The 25,706-nt window shown below is 35.4% G+C and overlaps 1 protein-coding gene across 1 annotated transcript in view; it reads right to left on the reverse strand.

The window, feature by feature from the left end:
• Window positions 1-8,190: 8,190 nt before the first annotated feature.
• gnb5b (guanine nucleotide binding protein (G protein), beta 5b) overlaps window positions 8,191-25,706 on the reverse strand; it is a 39,200-nt gene continuing 21,684 nt past the window's right edge. The window contains exons 7-13 of the mRNA XM_028822943.2: window positions 24,502-24,634; window positions 20,745-20,888; window positions 18,922-19,013; window positions 17,147-17,195; window positions 15,732-15,828; window positions 12,066-12,232; window positions 8,191-10,808 (exon numbers count right to left, since the gene is read on the reverse strand). Coding sequence (XP_028678776.2) covers window positions 10,797-10,808; window positions 12,066-12,232; window positions 15,732-15,828; window positions 17,147-17,195; window positions 18,922-19,013; window positions 20,745-20,888; window positions 24,502-24,634 — 694 coding nt within the window. The 3' untranslated portion in view covers window positions 8,191-10,796. The remainder of the gene's footprint in view (window positions 10,809-12,065; window positions 12,233-15,731; window positions 15,829-17,146; window positions 17,196-18,921; window positions 19,014-20,744; window positions 20,889-24,501; window positions 24,635-25,706) is intronic.

The raw sequence follows: 25,706 nt of genomic DNA on the forward strand, positions 1-25,706 counted from the left end.
GCACGACGACTAATCCACCACTCTACACACGACAGGCAGGCACGAGACGGTCCATTCGTCCTAACAGGAAACGATCCAGGGGCGTAGTTGACTTTTCAGACGATATGTCAGACAAAATACACAAAAACACCGATGTGTCGTTGCTCCGCCGGGCCTCCTTTTCAACTTTCCCGCTGGGCTTTCTCGTCCCCAGCAGCCCCTGCTCCCACTTCAGTCATCTAATGAGGGTAATCCCCTTTGGGGCTGCTGGGAAATGGAGTTCTTCCCATGGTACTGGTTACTGGTTGGCCAAATGTCACCACCTAAGCTTAAAAAATACAAAAAAAAGACAAATGCTAATCATCATTAGTGATGCCCGCCTGGCCCATCAGTTCTCAGAACTCTACGTACGGACTCACCTGATTTGGCAAGAACAACACACAGCAGAGACGTGCGGTCAGAGGAGGGCAGGTGAGCTGTCATCATGAAAAGTAAAAAAACTAATAATCCATCCATCAATTATCCAACCCGATATTTCCTAACTACAGGGTCACGGGGGTCTGCTGGAGCCAATCCCAGCCAACACAGGGCGCAAGGCAGGAAACAAACCCTGGGCAGGGCGCCAGCCCAACCGCAGAAAACTAATAATGATAACATAAAATAAATGTGTCCACTGGTCTGTGCTATAAACTTGTTTTCTGTGTGATCCCAATTATTGTGATCATTTTTATAGTCAACATCACTGAATTGGCACATTTCCTGTTCAAATACAGAGGAGAAACGTGAGGTGCGGCAGCGACGAGCCTCACCTCACCTCGCACTGCGCTCTACCTCACACACGGGGCTGATGCGTGCGATTGGCGCGTGCCTGTCGCTGTCTCTCTGTATGTCGCCAATATGAGGTTTGCAGACACGTTTATTTATACACCTGGACTTTCTAGTATCTTTAATGAAGGTGTGTGGAATATTTAGTCTTGCTGATCGGACATAAAACTGCAGTGAAAAGGCACAAGGTGAGGCAGACAGTACCGTGATGCCCTGAAGAGGGCGCATGTGAGCCTAACAGGCGCTCGTTGCTGCTGTTCTTTACGCAGACACTCTATAAATTGGCGAGGTCAGAAACTCGAGCGCACTGCAGCGGTTGGTTTATTTTTATTTTTTGTTCCGACTGACTGCCAAGATGGAAGATTAAGATTTTTAAAAGTAAAGGAAAATAAGGAGGAACTTTTAGAAGAAAGTGACGGAGACTATCGTGGAGAAGGATAGGCGCGTGGACTTCATTTACAAATAAAGGTAAGACCATAAACGGTTTTCAATTTTATAAAAAAATGGCATCAGACTAAGAAAAAAAAAAATCCAATATTTAAAAACTAAATTTTGATCTTAAATGAAATTCTTTTCTTGTTATCCTTTTGTTGAACAGTCTCTATTAAAATTTATTAAAGCACCAGAATTAAAAGCTTTTAAAAACAGCTAAATATTTCAATTGAGGTCAAAACTGAAATCCGATTTTGTACACCACTTTATATTTGTTTTGAATGAGTGTGAATTGTGGAATTGCAACTGCAAATTTAGAACACATGGAGAGTGAGGAGTAAATGCTCTCTGTCGCCGCTATAAATGTAACGTCCTTTCTTAGCCAAATATGAAACATAACCAGTAGTCAATGTGCTGGCTCCCAACTGAACAGTGAATAAGCAACTCTTTTGGGTTCACTAATTTGTAAATCTGACTCTGAAGGAGTCACCAGCCATCAACCTCACCGCACGTCACCAACACACAGGTGTCCTCAGATAAAACTGAGACTCTGAAGGCTACCTTGGTGCCCAAGACTTGAGATGAGTTCAGCTGCAGACCTCCGCACTTCAGTAGCCAATTGGATTGCCACCTGGTTTACTTGACTTGAGTCTGATAACCCTAACCTTAACCAGAGTGTAACCGGGTGTTATCATGGACGTATAATACAACACGATGGCCTCCTCAATGGAGTGAAGCTCTGGAGGTCCGCAGCAGCAGCAGCAGTCTATTGCAAGAATAATCAAGACGCATGGAGACCGAGGCACCTTAGCTGATGCCACTTATGGTGCCTATAAAAAAGTATTCACACCTTGGAAGTTTTTACATTTTATTGTTATAGTAGGGCAGCACAGTGGCGCAGTGGTAGCGCTCCTGCCTCACAGTTAGGAGACCCAGGTTCACTTCCTGGGTCCTCCCTTCGTGGAGTTTGAATGTTCTCCCTGTGTCTATGTAGGTTTCCTCCCACAGTCCAAAGACATGCAGGTCAGAGGCAATGCTGATACTAAATTGTCCCTAGTGTGTGTGTCCTGCGGTGGGCTGGCACCCTGCCTGGGATTTGTTCCTGTCTTGCACCCTGTGCTGGCTGGGATTGGCTCCAGCAGACCCCCGTGACCCTGTGTTAGGATATAGCGGGTTGGGAAATGACTGGTATAGTAGATATGTTACCTGTCAAAGACAGCTAATAAAATATGTTTTAAAATAATACTCATTATCTCCTGCCTTACTTGTACCCTCAACGTTCCTCTTATTATGCCTCAACCTGTCTTGCCTGGCCCTTCCTCCCTCGTTCGCTCGCGTTCCCATGAAGCCCGTTTCTCAGGCTCTGTCATTTAAAGGCACCTCGCTTGCCTCCTGTCCACTTTTTGAATATTACTGATGGTAGATGGCACCCCCCTCCATTAGCCACTGTGAAAACATCACTTGTATTCTTGTGAAGACTTCCCGTCTTTGAAGGCGACTCTCAGCGTTCCTCCTACCATACGTCTTCCCTTTCTCAGTGCTTCCTGCCTCGATCATGCTGGACTGAGCTACCACAGTAAACATGGACCAACCAGACCAAAGCCACACGGACCAATCAGACTGCTCTGAGGAACTTGATATTTTAATAGACAGTAGAGCGCAGTGAATGGCAGGGGGTTTAATTTGGCTTTCTCTTTGAATGTCAAAGTGAGAGCAGATCTCTGCAAAGCGGTCCACATTAATTACAAATATAAATCAGTAAACGATTACTTGCATAAGTAGCCACCTCCTTTAAGTCAGTATTTACTACATGGCAGACCAGACAGTCTTGGTGTTTCTCTTTCACCTTTGTCCATCTGCACTCTGCCATTTTCTCTCAATACTTCTTTGCTAAACGGCTCCAGTTCCGTCTGATGGTGATTGTGAATGATCAGCCTTTGTGTAGCTTTGGTTGTTTGCTGCAAAACAAATCTTCCCCCACAGGTTTCTTGTGGACCCCATCAGGTTTTGTGACATTCATTTTCTCCTCAGGGCCTGCTGTAGACAAGCCACTCAGCCCAATGCTGGTACCACCCTACTTCACAGTGGGCATGCTGTGTGTTTGATAATGTGCAGCGTCCAAATGTAGTCTGATGACCAAAAGGCTCAATTTTGGTCTCATCGGACCATCGGACCCCCCCCCCCCCCAGTAGAATTTGGAGAAAATCCCCTGTGCCTTCTGGTAAGCTGTAGCCCAGATGTCTTGTTTGGGCATTGAAGCCTTGGGTCCTGTGTTTTCCAGGATTTTACCAAGGTGGGAATACCAGGCAGGCTAAATGCTGACGGGAACACACAAGTGGCGCTTTCAGTTTCCTTATCACTAAGCGAGTTCATTGAAGGGGTAGCTCGATAGCTCGGGCGTTAGTGCTGCTATGACATTCCTTCCATTGAGCTCAAAATGTTGTGCTGCTAATTTTCATTTGTCGTCAGTGTCTGCTGCTTCGCGTTTTGGTGTCCAACAATAGGCAGCCAAGCACTGATGGATTCCACTTTTTCATCATCACAATGTCCTGGTGCATCCTTTCACAGCAGTGTGAATGCAGAAAGTGAATCTTTAGTGTCTTGTTGCACTTGGAAGCTGTCGTCAACCAGCTGGGTGCAGTTTGGTACTCTGCAGCTCTTAACAACATCCTTGAAAGGCTTCCACGTGATTTCCACCGAACCCACTAACAGATCCTCAAACCGCTGGTCACTGATGATGTGTTTGATTTGTGAACCAACAAAAATGCCACCCTTAATCTTCACAGCAGTTATCTGTGGAAGCATCTGCCCAAAATATCAAAACCCTTCACACTTCCTTGTTCATCATTTTCATCAGCCCAAGTTTTAATATAAAGAGGAGGCAAAATCTCTTTGTGGGGCTGACGAGTGGTTTGTGTGCCACACTTTTGTGCCCTTACAGGGTGGCCAGTTCTTTCTAACGTCATGTCATTCACAGTACTGGGTCTACCTGAAGTGCACTGCCAAGTGGGTCCAGCGGTGCTAGTTGTACTGTTGATGTATACTGACAATACAAGAGGAAATCGCTAAAATATACAGTACTGTGCAAAAGTTTTAGGCAGGTGTGAAAAAATGCTGTAAACAAAGAATGCTTTCAAAAATGGAAGTGTTACTCATTTATTTTCATCAGTCAACAAAATGCAGTGAATGAACAAAAGAGAAATCTAAATCAAATCAATATTTGGTGTGACCTCCCTTTGCCTTCAAAACAGCATCAATTCTTCTAGGTACACTTGCACTCAGTTTTTGAAGGAACTCGGCTGGTAGGTTGTTCCAAACATCTTGGAGAACTAACCACAGGTCTTCTGTGGATGTAGGCTTCCTCACATCCTTCTGTCTCTTCATGTAATCCCAGACACACTCGATGATGTTGAGATCAGGGCTCTGTGGGGCCATACCATCACTTCCAGGACTTCTTGTTCTTCTTTACGCTCAAGATAGTTATTAATGACTTTGGCTGTATGTTTTGTGGTTGTTGTCCTGCTGCAGAATAAATTTGGGGCCAATCATACGCCTCCCTGATGGTATTGCATGATGGATAAGTATCTGCCTATATTTCTCAGCATTGAGAACACCATTAATCCTGACCAAATCTCCAACTCCGTTTGCAGAAATGCAGCCCCAAACGTTCAAGGAACCTCCATCATGCTTCACTGTTGCCTGCAGACACTCATTATTGTATCGCTCTCCAGCCCTTCGACAAACTGCCTTCTGCTACAGCCAAATATTTCAAATTTTGACTCATCAGTCCAGAGCACCTGCTGCCATTTTTCTGCATCCCAGTTCCTATGTTTTCGTGCATACTTGAGTGGCTTGGCCTTGTTTCCACGTTGGAGGTATGGCTTTTTGTCTGCAACTCTTCCATGAAGACCATTTTTGGCCAGACTTCTCCGGACAGGAGATGGGTGTACCTGGGTCCCACTGGTTTCTGCCAGTTCTGAGCTGATGGCACTGCTGGACATCTTCCGATTTCGAAGGGTAATAAGCTTGATGTGTCTTTCATCTGCTGCACTAAGTTTCCTTGGCCGACCACTGCGTCTACGATCCTCAACGTTGCCTGTTTCTTTGTGCTTCTTCAAAAGAGCTTGAACAGCACATCTTGAAACCCCAGTCTGCTTTGAAATCTTGGTCTGGGAGAGACCTTGCTGATGCAGTAGAACTACCTTGTGTCTTGTTGCTGTGCTCAATCTTGCCATGACATGAAACTGTCTTCCACAACCTCACCTTGGTAGCAGAGTTTGGCTGTTCCTCACCCAGTTTTAAGCCTCCTACACAGCTGTTTCTGTTTCAGTTAATGACTGTGTTTCACCCTACGTGTGACATTGATGATCATTAGCACCTGTGTGGTAGAATTGGTTGATCAGACACCTGACTAGAATCCTACAAAATCCCTGACTTTGTGAAAGTGGACCTGTAAGAATTGATGCTGGTTTGAAGGCAAAAGGTGGGAACACCAAATATTGATTTGATTTAGATTTCTTTTTTGTTCGCTCACTTTGCATTTTGTAAATTGATAACTAGAAACAATCATTATTTATATTTCTGAAAGCATTCTTTGTTTACAGCATTTTTTTCCACACCTGCCTAAAACTTTTGCACAGTACTGTATATACAAATAATATATATATATATATATATATACACACATACAAATTCAATAAAAAGGGTGATTGGAAAATTTCAAAGTGATTTTTGTGATCAGCAGGTCAAAATCCATAAGATGCACGCAAAAGTGTTCAGGAAGCAAAATGTGAATTTGTGCCCCAAATTCCCTAAAACTTCAAAAAGATCAGCTGCTGTCTCATCCACGCTATGTAGGCTTGTGGCACTGCAGGCCAGGCCCTGTCCTGTCATTTGGGTATATTAACAAAGTGCAGACGTTATGTTATGATATCTTCACACCCAAAGGTATTTTCCATGAGCAGGCAAGATCATGTATGTTGAATAAAAACAGAGGGGTGTTAAAGGCACACCCATGACCACAGCACAGAGCACTAGGGCGTCCCACATCTGTCTTGATACAACCTCAATATTTTGATGATCAGGGTATGCAGCTAAGGGGATCAGATTACAGGCAGAGGATTTTCTGCTTTCATTGACTGGCAACAAAATGATGTGTGTGTGTATTATGGGATACAGACGAGGCCCATAATCTTTTAAGAAGCCTGGATGGATCAATTCGAGGTTATCCAAATATGTAGATAAACAAGGCGCTTTTAAACAAAGGTTCAGAAGGCTTGGCTTGCGCTTGTGGGGGTGTAGGGGGAAGGCTTTCATGTCTCCTTCTGCCACCTCTCTGGTTTCAAAGCAATGCAAGGAATAAGGAAAGCTGAGCGAGAAAGCTGGATTAGCGCAGAGTGGAGCTGCAGACACCCTGCCGTGTCCGGCTCAGCATGTCTGACACTCCGAGTGAAAGCTGGACTCTTAATTCATGTATGATTCAGGGAGCTTTTGCTGGTACTCAACATACAGCGTACACATGAGCATGATAAAAGTCGGATTGTCTACGTGCCTTTTTTTTTTTTTTTAAGGAGTTTCGAGCGCATGTGCAGCAGAAGCTGGGAGAAAAAAAAGAGATACAAGCGGCTAAATTAAAGCAGAATTGGGACAGCATGTTTGAAAGCTTAAGTGACCACTCAGACCCTGTCCAATATAAATCTGGTGAAGTTTGGTCCTTACCATCAGAATGAAACTGTTAGCACACTGATTCATGTCACACCTAAAAGAAATTTCTGAAACCTTCAAAAAAAAGTTCAGTGTCAGTGTCGAAAGGCTTCTGTATCAGAACTTTAATTAAAGCACACATAACAAGTTGTCTAAACAAAATGCAACGATCAATAAATCATTCAGGTAAATAAAACACACACACACACACACACACACAATCATGTACCTGTATGAAACATTTGTTTTACCTTTTCCCCTAAAAGTTAAACGCTCTGGCAGATTTGGCAAAGAAGTTGTCTTATCCGAAATTCAAGCCCAATTCACAAATCCTGGGGTCGTCTTTATGGATCATCAAGCATAAGAAATGAAGGCTACATGTGAGGAAGGTTTGGGAGCCATTTAAAGATACAGGCTGCTCATTGATCTTACACAATTGTTGTCACTTTCCTCAATTTTCCCACTCTCAGAAAAAGTCGGACAACTTCCAACCCCTTTCTATAGAAAAATCACATTAACTGCTGATGTCGTGTCTGTCCATCTACATGACGCAACTCTGCTCCCAGTGGACTGACTCATTTATACTTCTAGGACATTTGTCACAAAGGTTCAAAATTTGCTGAGAAAGCACAATGAGCACTCTTTTTGAAATCTGGAAAACTTCCATTTGATACGCACTGAGAAATTTTCAAAATCGTTTGTCTTAAAACAGAGAAACATTCCATACAACCTCAATTACTGATTGAATTATTTCACATGGGTATTTCTTTTACACATCTAATGCTGATCCTGTCAGAAAAACAGATCTCAAATGCTACTGCTTGAAGTCATACTTGACAAGTTAAACAATCTCTGTAACCATAAAACTAAACAATGCAAGCAAGGAAAGCAAACTATAACTTAACTTAAGCAGAGAAGAGGGGAGGCGCTCCTGTACATGTGGGTTAGTAAGGCAGAGAACAAATATGAGCTCAGTATTTAAGTTACACTGAAAATCAGCTCATGGTTGCAATTCAAGGAGACAGACCTGATGAAAACCAGTCAATCCCCGAGGGCAATGATACACCCACAACATGCCAGTTTAGACCCTCCAGTCAACTAAATAGCAGAAAGGCTACTGTGGAGGAGGGCATCTTAAGAGGCAGCGCATGTACACGGGCATATGGTGGAACTGAGGGAGACAGCAATGCTCCCTGCCACATTGACCTTTGACAACACTGATACCATTTTATACTTTTACATACACATATATTTAACAATATTTAAAATAATATTTATTGTAATTTGGTGATCATGGATATACATATGTTGATATATAAATAAAACAAAACAGAACAACATTACAATAAATAGAACAATAAGTGCATTACATTTTAACTACAACCATTTTTATGTTATTTATTATCACAGTACTGCACATTGTATACTATGTGAAATATTCAATTAATATTCTATGAATCTATAGCTCAAAAAGCCTACTTGAACCGTATCATCCACACAGGTAAGAGATATGCTTGTACGTGTAAGCAATAATGCAACAGGGACTTGCAGACTTATGGAGAAACTCTTCTTTCTTTTTACAGGGTAACTGGCCATCTGGGAGGTAATGGAAAAGAAAATTCAATTTTTTTTTTTTTATTTAAAAAAATATTTTTAAAGAATGCAATAATATAGAACATTCTGATTAAAAGCCATTGGTATGTTTATTTTACAAACCACAAAGAAATTAGGTAAAAGTTTACAATATTTTAAAAGAAAAATATTTATCTCCTTTATAACTTAAGAAATATTTTCTTATTTATTTAAACTAGTGAGAGCATTCCAGGATTTTGTTTGGGAAGTGTGCCGAGAGTCAAATGTAAGCAGAAAATGCTTTGTGCCAGCACATGAGTCTGTTTTAGGCACCATACCAATGAATCTGTGCATCCACACTGTATTTTCATTTGGTATAATGCAATTTCTAGAATATCAGATGTTTGCCACTCACAAAAGAAACATATGAAACAGTCTTGTTTGCATGAAATTATCATCATATGTTCCTAATGATGCTTTTATTTAGTAAACTGAAGAACAATACCCTGTTAAATGTGATTAGACAGTTCAATGAGTTTGGTCCCTTTAGTTACTTTAGATCAATAATTGCTCAACCTGACTAATATTTACGTATATGACAAATGCTCTATAAAGTTGTAATGCCTATTACTTATCTTGATCCTAATCAATGTTAATATCTTCAGCAGCATCACAGTATTTCTATTTGTAAGCTGGCCCTTTATGCAAATTGGAAATATCACTATTATTTTTAACATTCAACCCTGTGATGCATTTTTAATCAAGTATCTATAACACTATAACTATACCATATAAAATAAATAAGACATAACAAACAAATGTGCCCTGATGATAACAACATATTGCTCATTATTCAGTTTAGTTTATTCTTATATAGCGCTCTGCTCAGTAACACGTGCTTATGATTAACAATCCAGTTCTTCTTTCCTCAATTTACTGCACAAAAAGGTGCAATGAGGTATTCGTGACACAATATGTATGGCAACAATGCCTTTTAGTTTATGTTTATATATATATATATATATATATATATATATATATATATATATATATATATATATATATATATATATAAATTAAAGTTATTTACCAGGCTTGTGCTCTTTTAATTCCCCATTCATACTGATTTTTTGTAAATGAGTATTATAGGACCACAAGCCGAAAGAGGTAATTTCTGTTAAGTAGATTTCTAAATCTTGTACATAGAAAAATAAAATACCAGTTACAGGGAAATGACATTTCATAAGAATGGAACTTCGATCCTGCTCATGCTAACATGGGCTCATGGAGTTATTTATTGAAAAATAAAAAAAGCAAAAATGTACAACAAGTTGTATATTACATTTCAATAAATATTTACTTGACTGAGGCATTTAGGAGTTCACAGTTTCAGAGTTCAATGAATACTGAAGCTGTCCTTAATTTCTGAATAATTTTAAGAAATGATGTGATGCACACTGCTGCATTACTGGTAATGTTTATTTACTAATATTTATCACTATCGTGTACACTTTAATTACTAACATCCGAGATATACTGTAGTAAAGAGAAGCTAGTAATGTCACGAAAACCTAAAATTCAGCAGACATTAATCATAAGCATTTTTCTATATTCTGTCACTTTTTTCCAGATTGCTCAGGATGTACACATTGTTGACTAATCCTAATCTGTTTTGTTCACTGATTTGAGTTACTGTATAGAGATATTAACCTGCCAGTAGATACGTCTAGCATTATTAAAACCAGACATATTTAGTGTATTACACATTAAATTGTGAAAGATAAGAACTCAGAATTTAATATCATAATAAATCCAATGCTTGAAGAATGAAACTTGAATAAAGACTTTAAAAGTGAATCTTTCTGCTTTTAGTTTTCTATGTACTAGTTATCTGTCTTTACAGAACTGAACACTGACCTCTATTTAGAAATAACAAAAAACATAAGTTCATGTGCTTGATTAAATTAACTGTTCACTATCACTAACGACATAAACAAGCAGTTTAATGAAATAAAAAGTAATTAAAAATGAGACTGATGATTTTCAAACCAAATAGAAGATGGACTGTTTAGAAAAGTAGGGAAAGTACAGCTTCATTTGGAGAGTTGTTTGCACTTGGTATTGGATTAAATAAATATCCAAAATAAATAAAACTGCTGATGTCTATTTTCTTTCTTTGTATTTTGTTACCAAAGAGAAAATCAACTGGTGTTATAATAAATAAAATATAAATACAGAAACATGTAGGTTAATAAAACATGTCTGGTTTTCCATTGCATGTACACTTAGGCCCAAATCTGAAAAAGAGAAAAGAAAAAAAAAACATAAATATTGTAATGTGCTTGTTGCAATTACACACAAAAATGCTCATGCCACAGAAAGTTAAAATATTATGATGGACTAAACAGAACAGAACAACATGATTGTTTTACCTTATTTCTATATTTATAACAGGGCATTTTATTTTCTTACTTATGTGATGAATCGAGCAAAGACTAATAAAATGATCTGATATAACTGAATTGCAAGGACTGATAAGTTTGTTACCTGTTTCAATTAATTAATTTAGTGTCACTGCTTTACATATTTGAATTAACCTGGACTAATTTTAAACTAAACTGGTAAGATATACCATACTGTCTCTGGTGGTCTTTTCAATAGTAAAGAATCAGTCCCAGTCTTTGAAGACCTCAATAATGTTAATCTGTCCTCATCAGGACATCTTGATCACATTTCAGTTTTGAGTACATGAGTGAGATGATTGAAACATTTATATGTCTACCATTATTACATGTAATGCAAAATGTTTATATATTCTAAAAATAAATGTGTTTGGGAAATAAATGGCAAGAAAACATACATTCACACTACTTTACAGTACGGCAAAGAAGACAACAGAGAATTTACAGAATGAAAACAATATTACTAAGACTGATATGAAATCCCCTTTAAGCTTTCAATGTTAAGGTTATATAATTCTGCCTAGCAACTCTTTAGCAGATGCTGTGGAAAATCCTTTGGGGAAAAACACAATTTATTATTAAATGAATCAGTTTATCTATACATCAGGCAGGTTTTATTATTAAACTATTACTTTAAAATATCTGAATCATTTCATTTAAGCATATTAAAACCCTATTTCAAAAAAGATGCCTTTATTGTGAGCTTTGAACCTAGTCATGCCAATTACTCATGCAAACAACTGTGTACACATTCAAAAACATGCTATAAACAAGTAGACAAAAAATAGTACCATCTTGTTATTTATATAATACATAAACAAAATTCTTATTTTTTCACACAAGCACAATGGAAAAAAGTTATACTGTACATGATTAAAGCAAAATCACAACAGCTAAACATATTTAAAAGTAAATTATTACTAAAAAGCAAAATCTTTATTGGACAAAAATAATAATTACACTTCAAACAGGTGTATGTGACCTCAAACAACAGACTATACATGAAGTGTAATAAATCTTTTATAATCTAAAGTGATTTCATTCCCATTATGTCTTCAGGATATGTACTGACACTAATACACCTGCACTTACCCTTAATGTATGATCCCATGACCCAGAACAAAAAGCTGTGCCATCAGGTGAAACTCGCAATGTACTAACACGATTCTCGTGGCCAAATAAAATAGAGACTCTTGTCCCCTTCAAAACATCCCAGACATTGATTGTGTAGTCATTATAGCCAGCAAAAAGTAAACGACCTAAAACAGAAAATTGTTTTTCTTTTTAATACATGAAAAAAATTCTAGTGGAAGGTATAATGTCATCTTTTAGGTTATGCCATAACAGAACAATCTGGATCAGCAATACACAAGCTATAAATTGCCAAACAGAAAATACAGATGAATTATTATCTCATAGTCCTGCCAGACTTCTCTTTTGTTTATTAGACATTTGAATGAAATTCAATGCACACATATTGTTAATTTATTCAAAAACCTTAACATGAACTGTAAAAAATAAAACCAGATGTTAAGTGATGTAAATCACCAGTGCCACACCAATATTTAGTATTAAGTAAGGGGTCATCTGCTTTTGTAAAAGCCATCTAGGGAATTGTTAGAAATTAAAAATTTCCAGTTGCAATAGAATCATACAAATAAAAACATCCTGATGCCAAAATTAGAGTGACAGCTTGTTATAGGACAATGGATGGTAAAAGCACAGTCCCTGAGAATACCCAAAAGATCACTGAGTTGAATTACCCTGTGAGCATACAGCTGGTTACATTTTGAACAAATGCAGGCAACAGTATTAATTCTCCTTTACTGTACAAATATGATACAAAAGGGGAAAAGCAAAACATTTACATTATCATTTTAATAAAGGAATGATTTACAACATTACTAATGTACAGTTGATGCCAGTATTTTGCATCTTCTTTGACAGATGCCATCTCTGATCCTTCTGTAATATTGCATTAGTATTGCAGAAGTCAGGGAGCAGTGCCAAATTATTATTTTATTTAAAAGCCAGAAAAGCTTTAAAAGATAAACACCACACATTTAAAGAAAATAAAAAAATGAATGACAGAATAACAGCAGAAATTAGTACATACAAAATGGGTAAGTAAAATAAAGAACCTTTTCAGGATACCATGCATAAGACATATAGGAATAGTCCGATTCCTGGCATTTGCTTGTATGAAGTTTAAATGATTGTGTTGGTTCTTACAAGCATTTGCTTCGTTCCACATTTCAAATACATGTGTTTAGATTGATTGGCTACTTTTGATTGTCTAGTTTAAGTGAGGCCGGGCATACCATCCTGAGCTGGTCTCTGCCTGATGCCCATTTGTGTTAGATATAAATTCCAGCTTTCCATGAATCTTTACAAGGTAATACACATGGTTGGATGAAACATTTTTCATTCAAATAAATTAGGTTAGAGATGTTTCATTACCTTATATATTAGGCAAAGAAGCACACAAGAGTACAACAGTAGATCAACAAAATTCTTAGCTTGTTATTAATACTAAGAGAGGAGCTTTGACATATTTTTCTGCAGCTGCATTGCCTGAAATGGTTTAACAATCTGATCATTCTTCTGTTACTTTACCAGCAATGTTACCAATTAACATTTCACTGCAAACTATTTTCCGTTTTCAGCAACAATTTCATTTGCAGATAAACATCCAAAGTAAATGTTAGAAGTTCAGCCTTTGTGGACTTTAAACCACAAATATGTTATTTCAAAACCTGCTTTCAGCTCACTGTGTAATTCTCCAATAATTAAAAAAATAAAAAAGTAAACAAATATAATGTATCCTGATCTTTTAAGTTCGCTTTAGTAAAGGTATCTGCCATGTAAATAATAATTTCATAAACTGCCTGTGTGGAATAAGGTGACAATTAAGACACCTCTTATTTACACCTTAAATAATACTACTAGTTGCAAACAACATTAATTATCAAATGAATATAAAACTACTGCCCCTTACTCTGTCGTAAGAAATCTTACTGGAAAGGAATGTTTAGATCCTAGCTGTTTATTTTTTCTCTAAGCAGATTGTTTTGAAATCATTCATCCTGTTAGATATGATTTAACATGAAAGGTGTGTGCTTCTTCAGTCTAAACGAACAGACTGAAAAGTAGCTGGAGTGTTGTCAGAACTTGCATCATAGAGTCAAATGTCTAGCATTCAGAAATGTTTTTCTAAGATAAAAATGTGGTAATGTCTGATACTATTCTTTCAAAAGATATCAACTACATTAATATTGTTCTACCAGTTCTGAACTATCTATCATCCCAGATAACTGTGTTGTCTCATTCTAACAGATAACTACAATATCAATGTACCTAAGGAACACCCATCTCATTTGTATTTTTAATTGTAAAATTTCATATAACCCTGGAATAAAAACTTTGTGTATTTTAAAGATTCTGATTTGAAGCAGATACTTTGCTTTTCTGCATGTCTGTGACTTCTTTTTTTAGTCTAAACAGCACTGCATGGGAAATCAGAAGTAGTTTGTCTATTTCAACCACGTTTTCAGTTTTAAGCGTACTTATAATGTTTCTAAACTTTAGTCAGATATTGTAGAAATAATTCTTTCTACAATAGTTCTATCATAAAAGGTGCTGATTAGGCTGTATCTATTTTTTAGCTTAGTTTGTTAGTCGTTTATACGACAATAAAAGCTTGATTATCATTATGAATCTAAACCTCCCCTATTTTGTTTAAATTCTTGGTATCCAGTTGGAGTGGCTTGGTGATAGTGCTACTGTACATTATCAGGCTACTTACTCTTGCCAACTGAAAGTAAAAACAGAGATTTTGAAATGGCTGGGAGTTCATGGATTAAATATGCTTCTCGTTATACTCAAAAGTACACTGAAGATGGTTTTAGCATGTTATGTTATTGTGTAGAATTTCCTGAAGAAACATGGGAGCTAGTTGACCTAAATCATCAAAACTGTGACATTGCCTGTTACAAGTATTCTCCAAAATTATATTGACTGGTGTTTTTGTTTTCTGTATCATAATTTTCAATTATCAGGTTAACAGAACTTTATTTTCCAATGATATGTTTATAATAACTATTAAGGGTTCTTCTTTTTGATTGTGTGTGTTACATAATTTGTGTGTTTATGTGTATAAATGTTGCTTACTGTTAGTGCTTTAAAGCTGTAAATATGAGTAGGTGCTCAGAGACTATTATTCTGCAAAGAGCAGTTTGCAAAAGTAAAATGAACAGAATAACACTTTTACTACAGAATGACAATGAAACCTAAATCCTTTGATTTTTACAGCCATTCACCTTTTTTTGGGAACAGAGCCTATCGAGATTTCAAGATAGAAACCACCACTAGATGGTAGGTCAGTTCATGTCAAGTTACAAACAGCCATAGATTTATTTGGAGTATTTTGTAGTTACCAATTGACCTGACTGTGTGTATTTAGATTACAGGAAGTCATTTATTCTTCTGTTTTTATTAACATACAGTTTAAAGTATACAGTTGCTTATGACATATTGCAATAAAGCAAATGATATAAAAATACAACATTCTTTAAAATTTCACATCAAACTGTTGAGAAAGCCCTTTAACATTTTGTATCACATACTGAATATTCTATAGTGCTTGGCAAAAACATTAACTAAAAATGAAATGCTGCACATATATTTTACAATTTACACTGTTAAGTTCCTACTCTTATTTTCCCAGTACTGTTACAATAATTATTTCAAAATACTTACCACTAAGAGAGAAATCCACACTAGAAGCACCAAAAATTATGCTTTCTTTAGAGTATATTGCAACTTCTCTGTCAGCACGAAGGTCATAAAGCCTGCACTTTAAAAGGATAACGTGTCAGAACTTATAAAAGAATAAAATCCACAAAAATGTGATTTTAGCAAAGAAATTCTATAGATAACACAATTATACATTAGATGCCATATACAGTAAGAAGAGAAAAAAAGTATAATTAAGGATGCTTTTATGCAAATTGTAATTAGTTAAATATCAAGACATAGATCATATTATGTTTTCTTCAACTTTAAATGTTCTAGTATGCTAGCACAAATCTATACCAGTCACCACAAAAGAAGAAATCTACTATCAACATGTTTTTCTATTCCCATATAATATACATAGTCGAACATCTTTATGGATGCCAGAAACAATTTTCAGAAGCAATTCACTATCAAAGTCCATTGTGGCACACAGAATGCAGGGGAATCAGTTCCACCTCAGTAAATAGACAGAAGTACTTTAGATAAAAATCAACAATTGTGTGAATAACACTCAGTTGCATAACATGTCTGAAACATGACACAATCATTGCTTATTTTACCAATGTGCTTTAATGCGTTTAGTCTGTTTTTATACCATTTATATTAGCAATACTTTAATTTTATGTAAACAACATTCCAACATTTACTTATTTGGACACCTACACATTAAACCATGCAAGGTTAATTTTTAAACAAAAATAACAAGAATGCTTAAAGCAAATTAAAATAAAGAAGGTTGTAGTTGCGGAGGAGATCTTAAAGAAAGTTAGAATTCAAAAAGAAAAGAAAAATCAAACTTTTGTTGAATATTACATTTGTACATCTGCTTCTAAGTGTACAAACTTCACCCATGCATTTTGGAATGTTTACCCTATACTATCTTGTGTTTTGCAAAAACTTTGTTACGTTTCAGTCAAACAAATAAAATCGTTCAGCTGAACAGTGGACAAAGTAGAGACAAATAATAATGTTTTGATAAAAGTGCACCTAAAATGATTCAGCATCTTGGGAGAAAATGGTAAAAGCAATGTTTCAGATGTATTTAAAAAATACCAGTTAATGAAAGGTTCAGTTTATTAAGAGCACTTCCATTTGTGTTTCCAAAAAGCTACTCAATAATTACAAATACACAATAGTATTAAAAAAGAAATGTAACATTAAAAAACAATATTGAAATATATATATATATAGATATTGAAATGTGTGTATATATATATATATATATATATATATATATATATATATATATATATATATATATATATATATATATTACTTCAAGTACTTTTGCCTTTTCCAGGTTGTTGTGAAACCCAACAAACTTTTCAGTTCTAGCATAAATTATCTATGGTTTCTGGAAAAATAAAAATATTTACACTGGCATCATCAGAACCAGAAGCAAATGCATCTCCACTTGGGTAATACCTGGACAAATAAAAAAAATAAGGAAAACAGTTAGAAAAACAATGTAATAAATGGAAAATATACATGTATTTAGCCAGATATTTTCTGTAATAGCATTATCTTTTAAAAGCTGGAATGGGCATATTGCAGAAACTCTCTCTATACAGGATATCCAGACAGGCAGAGCACACTCACATACCATACAAGCTCATGCTCATTGACAACAGGACAATTTAGAGTTGCCAAATAACATAACAGATTTCTTAAAGATGTTTAAGAAATGTGCAGTAACAGAAGAAAACTGATTCCTGGAATTAAGTCCACATCCATGCAACTATGAGATGGTGGCCACTGAGTGGGTAGCTCTTTCCGACATTTTCTTAGAACATTAACAGTAGCATCTTTATGCTTTATTTACAAGCTCTTTGCAATTTTTTTGAATGAATAAACAATCTGTTTAAAGAACAAAATACAATATTTCTACATATTTTCTTGACAGGTGGTGACTGAATTCATGTGATATAATTTATTTTTTAAAGACTCTAAAAGATAGGACACGTCATGTACTGGAGCTAAAGAAAAAACACGAAACACACAGGCAATAATCTACTGGCTAAACTTATAGGTGGTAAGTTGTAAAGTTCAGTCTGACTTAGTAGTGATAAAGCTTTTACTTATTATTTTTTTAGTTGATATATACCGCATTAAGTAACAAGCTGTTCCTCACAGGACAAAAAAATTACAAAGCACATATGATGTGGGACACAAAAATTCCTGGAATTGTTTTAAAAAGTCTTTATTATGCAACTTACAGTAATTCCATTTTAGTTACCGTCAAAATATACCTCTTGAGATATAATACCCTTGTCCAAACACTACTTAAATTTCTGTAAGCACTTCCTGTACTCATTTTTATTCATCATGTCTAGGGTCTCTTGCAATTTTTTTCTAGATTTCTAACATAGTAGCAAACTGTCTACCCTTTGGTTTCAGTTTTACTTTTGGGAACAAAAAGGTTACAGGGTGCAAAGCCACAACCAAAAGTTTTTGGTCCAAAACTTTTTGATAATACAGGGTGTGCACTGTTATGGTGCAGTGGTGTGTGCAGCAACACTGTCATGATGCAAAGTGCAGTTTTGGGGTGCACCACAGCTCCAGACATTATTTCCTGATGCTTTCTCACAGAAGCCTCAGCAGTTTAGTGTAATGTTGCTGATTAATAGTCTGTTCACTTTGAAACTCTTTATTACGAAGTGCGTTAGTGCAAAAAAAAAAAATATGATCATCATTCTCTTGATGTTCAATAAGACATGCCATGCACTTTCGCTGAAGTCAGCTGCTCAATTGTAGAATAAATGTCACAAACACACATCTCAATCAACGTAGCACAATGACACTTGGCAGACTGATTAACAAAACTTTAGGTGTGTGATATCAGGCAACATAGTTGATAATTTCTCACCTGTTCCGTGCTATTAACTGATTATAGGAATTTTTGGGTACCCCCTCATATTGTAACAGGGACCTGTTAGTGTTCTAACCAATGTGTTACTGTCTAACTAAATATACGCTTCTCTCTTTCTCTGATATGTGCTTCTATTTACAAAGAAAAAAAAAAATCAAACTGGGTTTAAATAATAGATGGCCCTTAGGATTTTACATTGTTCATTTTTCTAGTTTAAAGGAGGTATCTTTGTTTTTAATGAACTAAAATGTAATATTTAACAAAATGTTCTTTTGAACCCACCTGACACTGTTAATGTCTGATTCATGAGTTTCAAAGGACTGGATACACTGCCCAGATCGCATGTCCCATACCATTGCCTTCTTGTCACATCCCTGAAAAGTTAAAGAGAGTTGATGAGAAAGCTATATATTATAAATCTTATATATTAACGCGTGGAATTGTGTGTGTCTGTCCGGCCCAGAAGTGAAAAGAGGTGTCGGGGTAAGGGCTCCACCTCCAAGGATATGCAAGCGAGGCCAGCACGTCGGAAAAATGAAACATCCGAAGAAAGAGTCACTCGCTTATCTGCTATTACTGAGGCGTGGCGAGCACATCGGCAAGACGGTATGGTATCCCTTTTACTTTTCCTCCCGCCGCTAATACACAAGTGAGGCAAGCACATCTGCAAAATGAAACCTCCGAAGAAAGACAAAGTCGCTTAGTCGCTAATACACAAACGATGAGAGCACGATATTATATATATATATATATATATTATATATATATATAAATAAATAAATAAATAAAATATGTTTTGTTAATGGCAAACTGTTACTATCTTGTGGAGTGATACTGTTAGTAAGATAGTAAAAGCATATGCAAGTACTTCTCAATGAACAACCATTTTGAATGTTATAAATGTTACTGACACTAAAAAATTCCAGCTTAGGGTATAAATATATTTATAAACTATTTATAAGAGGACACATGCAGTTAAAAATGTGATGGAACTTTTAACGGATGATTGCAGTGAACTCTACATTTTATGGGCCAATAATAATTATTATTATTATTGAATATAGAGGATTATTTGTGCTGGGTATAAGCTGGCAATTTGTGATTATTCACACATTACTTTTTCAGTTTATAGAATTTTTCTGCTGGCTCCTTCATTTTATCTGACAATATTTTTTGATTAGGTTGCACATTCTTGTATGTGGTAATTGTTCACTTCATGTTTGCCTTTAATTTTTTACAATTTTGCAAACTCCACACATTACATGAATCACAATGGCTATATGTCAACACCATTAAGCAATGTTCAATAAAATCAGCTATGTAAATGTCACCAAAGAACACCCCATCACAACCAGCTCTACCAAATGACCAATAGATTATAGGAGTATGATTTGAACTGTAATCAGAAAGCAGAAAGGCCAGACGGCTATCATGAAGAGCCGATGTTTAGGCTTCCTTCTAATAAACCTAGTAACAGCATATTAAATTGTTGAGCACTGGCAGAAGTTATTCTTGCTAGAGTCACTGGCAGAATTAAACTTCATGTGTATTTTCTTGTAAGAAATCACACAGTAGTGATAGCAATTGAATGATGTACAGACAAAATAAAGGATACAATGTAATCTTTAAATTCTAAAATATGGATGATCACATTCAGAAGAAATTGCCACACTGGCTGAACCATACACCATGCTACTAAGAATACTTTCCATTGCCTTATAATCACATGTGTTATGAATTGCAGGTGAAGATTATAGTCAGACTTTAAGAAAACAGAAACGGCATCACCAAAAAACTTTGTGGGCAAATCACACCTACACATTATCAAGTAATGTACTATTTAATGAAAATGAGGTGATCTGTTTAATAAAAGACTTGCTGTTAGAAAGCCCAAATACCTTTTAAAGAACTTTTGAGTGATACGACCAAATAAAAACCTTTTCCTGCTCAGTAAATACTTTGGATTTCCTGCAATATACCATAGTCAAACTGAACTCATAAGCAAAAACTGGGAAAAAACAAGGACTTTCCAATTCCCTCAAGTCTCATACAAAGGATTAGAACAACATGGCCTTAAGACGAGGAGTACTGATGTTCTTACTTACTCCAGAGACAAATGTGTTTCCTGTTTCAGAAGGTGCAAGATCAAGACAAAGAACATCAGCAGCATGGCCATGGAAACTTTGGAGGAGCTGTCCACTCTCCACATCCCACAAAGCACATGTACCATCCCCACTGGCAGTCAGAATCTATAATATAATAGATATTAGCAGAACATGAAAGAAATAGTTTCGGAGAGTGATACACTTCTATTATATATTCCCTATACTTTAAGAAAACATCTGCAGCACTGAACTGTAAGTAGTATAAAAATAAAAGCAGTAAATATTACTTTTAAAATGTGATAAATACTGTCAATACAATAATTCAGAAGAAAATTTGACATTTTTGATTATTTGACTTTTCTACACACATTAAATTTTAGGTCGCTAAAAGTGGAATATAGACTATGTATTTCTAAATGTTACTCCAAACATTTATATGGTATGTGCAATTACCTTGTGTCAAATGACATATATGTCTTGTTTCAGTTAAGGTATGCAATTTGTTAGACAACAGTACATTATTTACCTATTTACCAAAATTTGGTGAAGAATGACAAATTTCTTAGCTACATTATCGGCCTATGTAAACTAAACTGTTGTTTGGAAACCATAGTGCAATCTCATTTCCACCAATACCTTAACCAGTAGCCAACATATAAACTGTGTTCATGATGCCATCTTGTGGTGAAATCTAAGTCTTTCTATAAATTTCTATTAGCAGCCAAAGTTGGACTGAATTTTCATTTAAAACTCTCTAGAGAGTAAAATCAACTTAGCTTATTATTACAACGAACAGTTCTTGTTAAAAGGTCTGTACACTACTCCCTATTACAAAACACAGCATTATTAAAAGAAAATGTAACAATACATACAACAGAAAGCCCAACATTCTGCAAAAACAAAACTCATTACACATAGGGAAATAAACATACAGACATCCCTAAATTTGCACATATACATTTTCTAAGAAATAGTTTCTAAATGAAACAGATAACACAGTAACAAACCAATGCTGAACTGAAATAAATGACTAAAGCCAAACCATGTACTGAAAGAAATTTCATTTTTCACACAGAGACTGTCAAAAAGATGGATGTTATTCTATAAAAAGGTCTATAATTCTCCAAAAACCCCAAAATGCTGACTTGTTGCATATGCTAAGCACATTAATGAAAGTTTACAATTCTGAAAAACTACTGACCACTTAATTGTAACATAATATTCCAAAATATGCGTAATTCTGTTCAAAGTCATGGGAAGACAGGGCATTGTACAACCAGAATGGGTTGCAAGGCACACAAATACACACTCAACCTGGGACCAGTTTAGAATCACCAGTCAAATTAACTAGCATGTCATTCAGATGTGGGAAGAAAAGTAAAGTGTTTAAAACCAAAGCAAGCACAGGGAGAACATGGATTTTACTGCCACACAGCAACCAGATATGCATTTGATTTAAAAGCAGGACGCTGTTCTAATCCAAAAATGAGTACCTCTGTTCTTGGTGTTACATTATACATTTTCTATTATAAAATTTCAAATAAAATGATCATATTTGTACAATTTATATCTAATACACAATCACTTGAAAAGTTCACTGATTTTGCACCTTTCTACTGGGAATATCTTATATTTGAAGATTCTAGAAGACAAACAGTGCAGTCTTCAACAATAAATACCTGGGGTATTTCAAAGTAATGGTGGTTAACCCTTTTATAAACTTTAAAATAATTTGACCAATCCCACTTAACTAAAAGTTTTGACTATAGGAACTTAAAACAACATTACTTACTTTTATAAATAAAACGATAAAGAGAATATTTTAAGCAAGTAAAATAATATAATTTCACTAAAAGTGATATATTGCAATTCCTATGGTCTAAATCTTAAATCAAAGAAAAGGGTTGTCCCCCTTAAGTATGTATTCCTATGGCCACACATCGACACAAAAACTACAAATGAAATATGGATTCATAACTATTATATATGGGATCTGGTAACAAAGTTATTTAAAATAAAAAAATTTTTTTCAATGTCAATTTTTACAGTATCTGTAATTGCCTTAATTTTGGACAGGACAGCAAGGTGATGGAGTGGCTAGCCCAGCACCTTCAATTCTAGGTGCCTCCCTATTACAAAATGCAGTCTTCAGACAAGGCATTGCATGAGTTTCCCACTGTGTTTGTCTGAGTGTTTCTCCAGATACTCTGGTTTTTGCACAATTTACCAAAGATATATGTGAATTGTGTGAATGTGCTCTGCACAGGAGTGACAGCCAATCTAAGAAAAATTCCTGCCTTCTACCCAACACAGAACAATTGTATATGCATGTATATTTTTACAAAATGTAAAACCTAATAAGTACATAAAAATATAAGTATTGCTATTGGCGTCTGTAAAATTATAATTTCAATACTATAATTACAAAATGTTTTTTTCACTATCAAACTTTTTTTAAACATTACATGAATTTGGCATATCTTTAAAACTTCATAAAAAGTAAGTTTTATAAATTATCCTATTACACTGTCTGATGGACAGTGAGCATGCACATTTGCCAGCAAATCTTTCTCATGCTCAGAACAACAGGAGAAAGGAGTTCAGTTCAGTGAATTCCATCCTTATCCATAGGTCTGTGGTTGTGACCAGGCCAACCAATTAAGCCACTCCCCTGTGCTGAGTCAGAGTCAACAGAGATTGCCACGTCTGTTACAGATCATTGGGGAAAAAGGAGGTTGGGTTCTGTGCTTGAGGTGGTGGTTGTGCATGACACCATCCACTTTGTTTACTTAAAGTCAGTCACCCAATGCATGGTCAACCCTCATTACTAATGCACAGTCATCTGAAAGCCACTGTTGTGAATGGCAGCTACGGTCATTCAAGTTGTTAATAAACCAGGAAAAGTAAGTGGACAATTTACAGATGTTCTTTAGCCATTATGCCGTTTTAACTCATACACACCATATGGCGAGTATCAACAGTTGAGCAGTTATACTGACAGACAGAGCTAGGCTGATGGATTAAAGGCCAGAAGTCCACATGACTGTCATCATCAAGTTCTTCCATGAGAATCCTGAATACCATGAGGACTGACTGAGGTCATTTATGTTGGGTAGAATGCCTAGAGGGGCCTGGAACCCCTGCAGATTTTTTTTTTGTTTTGTTTTTTCTGTCCTCCCTGGCCATCGGACCTTACTTTTATTCTATGTTAATTAGTGTTCCCTTATTTTAATTCTTATTTATTTTGTCTTTTTTCTCTTTGTTCATCATGTAAAGCACTTTGAGCTACATTATTCGTATGATAATGTGCTATAGAAATAAATGTTGTTGTTGTTGTTATTACATGATAATAACAATTGTACTGTATAGCTTATTTATAAAATTTAACCAGACTTGACCTATCATAAAAAGCTCTTAAGCTTTGGTCAAAGCTCATTCACAAAATTCTTGGAGCATTACAACAGATTGACTTCTTTACAATAACTCACTCGTGTTACTTGTGAATGTGTGCTATATTTGTAGCACTTCTGCCACATTCTTTTTATTAAGCATGTGATTAAGAATATGATGGATGTTCATTTAGCATGATTTAATGGGTTGGCAGTTTGATAGCAAAATGTTCTTTCTCTAATATTTAATAGTTTTTTACTTCAACTCTAATATTTTTGTACACTTTTTAAGGATTTTCTATTAGTTCAGAAAATTAGGAGGGTTGTTTTACATATCAAATAAAAAATATTTTTATTCTAAATTTTACCTGCATATCAGAATTTGTGAAACTGCAGGCTGATAAATAGTTTGTATGCATTGCCACAGATTTCTTCTTTGCAGCCATATTCTCATTCTTATCAAAGGTCAAAGGGTAAACAGAACATTTGTTGTCCAAGCCTCTATATATATAAAAAAAAAGTATGATTATATGTAGATAGATAGATAGATAGATAGATAGATAGATAGATAGATAGATAGATAGATAGATAGATAGATAGATAGATAGATAGATAGATAGATACTTTATTAACCCCAAGGGGATTATTTATTTATAATATGTTGCCTTAAACATTATTACTACACTTAGGCTATTTCTTTAAAGAGATATATCTACCTATGTGACAGGAATACAAACATTTTATCATATTATTTTTGAATAAATGTAAAGACAAACATTCATTAAAGAAATAATATATAATTAAATTACTATGTAGTATAGTATAGTTAAAAAATGTATTTCCCTAAGAAGAAAATAACACAAAAATATTATCAAATTGAGAACGCCAAAAGAACATGTCAAGAAATACAATATTTGGCACCAGATATAAAATTTTAATATGAAGGTTATTATTATTATTATTACTATGAGGAAATCTATCCTCATCTGAAAGCCCTTATGAAATAATTTTACTATAAAACTGAAATGCCATAATTGACATACCCTATGTAGTGGGCTAGATTAGCTTCTTAGTCTGTGAGATTCAGTGAGTCGTTGATAGAGGTGAAGCTGAATTAACATGAAATATTGTTTTACTTAGTGTATGCTGAATTTTCTACACCATGCTAATGTATCCTTATGAAGCTAAAAAGGGAAAACAATAATTGGATACAATGGGTGTTAAATTTGAAGTGCATAGTATTAACAGAGCAATATGGGAAATTCAGTTTTCTCATATTTAGCAAAAGCATGTTACCTCACCTTCCTAACTTATGCATTAGGTTTTGCAAAAAACAAATGTGTGTATGTAATGTATTTTAAATATTGTTATTCAACTTGATATTAACTATGGGGAAAACAGACAAATGACAGAAAAGTTTGTCTTTGGCCCCAAAATAAAAGGTGCAAAGCAAACATATTTCCAGCTTCAGCCTCCATTTAATGTAGGAGTTCAGACATGCCTCCTACTTACAGTAGCTGGAAAGCACAAACATATTAAAATATACACATTCACTGCCTTGCCATTTTATTTT

The sequence above is a fragment of the Erpetoichthys calabaricus genome, chromosome 17 (genome assembly GCF_900747795.2).
Source record: "Erpetoichthys calabaricus chromosome 17, fErpCal1.3, whole genome shotgun sequence".
Taxonomy (NCBI): domain Eukaryota; kingdom Metazoa; phylum Chordata; class Cladistia; order Polypteriformes; family Polypteridae; genus Erpetoichthys; species Erpetoichthys calabaricus.